General features: G+C 56.3%; 1 protein-coding gene across 1 annotated transcript in view; it reads right to left on the bottom strand.

The window, feature by feature from the left end:
* Positions 1-549: 549 nt before the first annotated feature.
* Zscan10 (zinc finger and SCAN domain containing 10) overlaps positions 550-1,052 on the bottom strand; it is a 10,385-nt gene continuing 9,882 nt past the window's right edge. The window contains exon 7 of the mRNA XM_033758549.1: positions 550-996. Coding sequence (XP_033614440.1) covers positions 775-996 — 222 coding nt within the window. The 3' untranslated portion in view covers positions 550-774. The remainder of the gene's footprint in view (positions 997-1,052) is intronic.

Here is a 1,052-nt window from a genome sequence, read left to right as displayed (position 1 = left end):
AGCCTGCCTTGGCATGTGGGCAGGTTCTGTTTACCTGTTGCCCTTTCAGCTTGAAACACTTATTAAACTTCCAGGATGAGAGGTTCCCACAATAATTCAGAGCCTGAGACTCAACGTTTCCTTCCATCTTCATCAGTTTAAAGAGTCTCATCTAGATTGTGCACAGTGCATTGGACAGTACAGACTCTGGAGCAAAACGAAGTCCATGGTGGATTCCTGAACCTTCCCCCAGGTTCGTGTCATTACCGGACACCTTCCCCACACAGGGCGAGAGGACACGCTGATGGGGAGGAGGGAGGAAGGCAGGCGTGGCACGGAAGGAAGGGTGACTGATGCACTCTGGTGAACTTAAAAAAGGGTCTGGAGCGTAGCTCTGTGGTAGAGCACTTGTCTAGTATGGGGAAGCCCTGAGTTCTGTCCCCAGCAGCCCTCAAAAAGGAGAGTGTGTGTGTGCATTTTGTTTTTGTTTGTTTGAGACAGGGTCTCATTGTGTGGTCCAGGCTAGATTTGAACTCACTGTATAGCCTAGGTTGGCCTCGAACTTGGGCAATCTTCCTGCCTCAGCCTTCTGAGTGCTATGATCACAGGCATGTGCCACCACGCAGAAACCAGAAACCACTTTCGAGAAGGCCGATTTACTTTGCATATGAAATGCATTCCTGAGGGGAAAAGGCTTTGGATGGGGGACAGAGGGAGGCAGGTGTGATGGGGACATCTTAGAAGGGACACCTTGGAAGTGACACGTGGGGCCGGGGTGCCAGGCGGCGGCCACTGTTAGTACAGTGTCTCCCGTGCGTGGGTCCTCAGGTGGCGCAGCAGGTGCGAGTTGCGGCTGAACCCTCGGCCACACTGCGCACAGGAGTAGGGCCTGGCCCCCGTGTGCACTAGGAGGTGGCGGAGCAGGTTGCAGCTGCGGCTAAAGGTCTTGCCGCACTCGTGACACTCCTGGGGGGCCTCGACCTCCTGCGCCCGCCCTGCATGCGTGACCAGGTGGCGCTGCAGGTGGGCGTTCCGCCGGAAGCTGCGGTCGCAGGTCGGGCAGCTGTACGGCC

This window comes from Fukomys damarensis, unplaced genomic scaffold (genome assembly GCF_012274545.1).
Source record: "Fukomys damarensis isolate Sample0158 unplaced genomic scaffold, DMR_v1.0_HiC HiC_scaffold_34, whole genome shotgun sequence".
NCBI lineage: Eukaryota > Metazoa > Chordata > Mammalia > Rodentia > Bathyergidae > Fukomys > Fukomys damarensis.
This window is presented reverse-complemented; position numbering and strand designations above follow the sequence as displayed.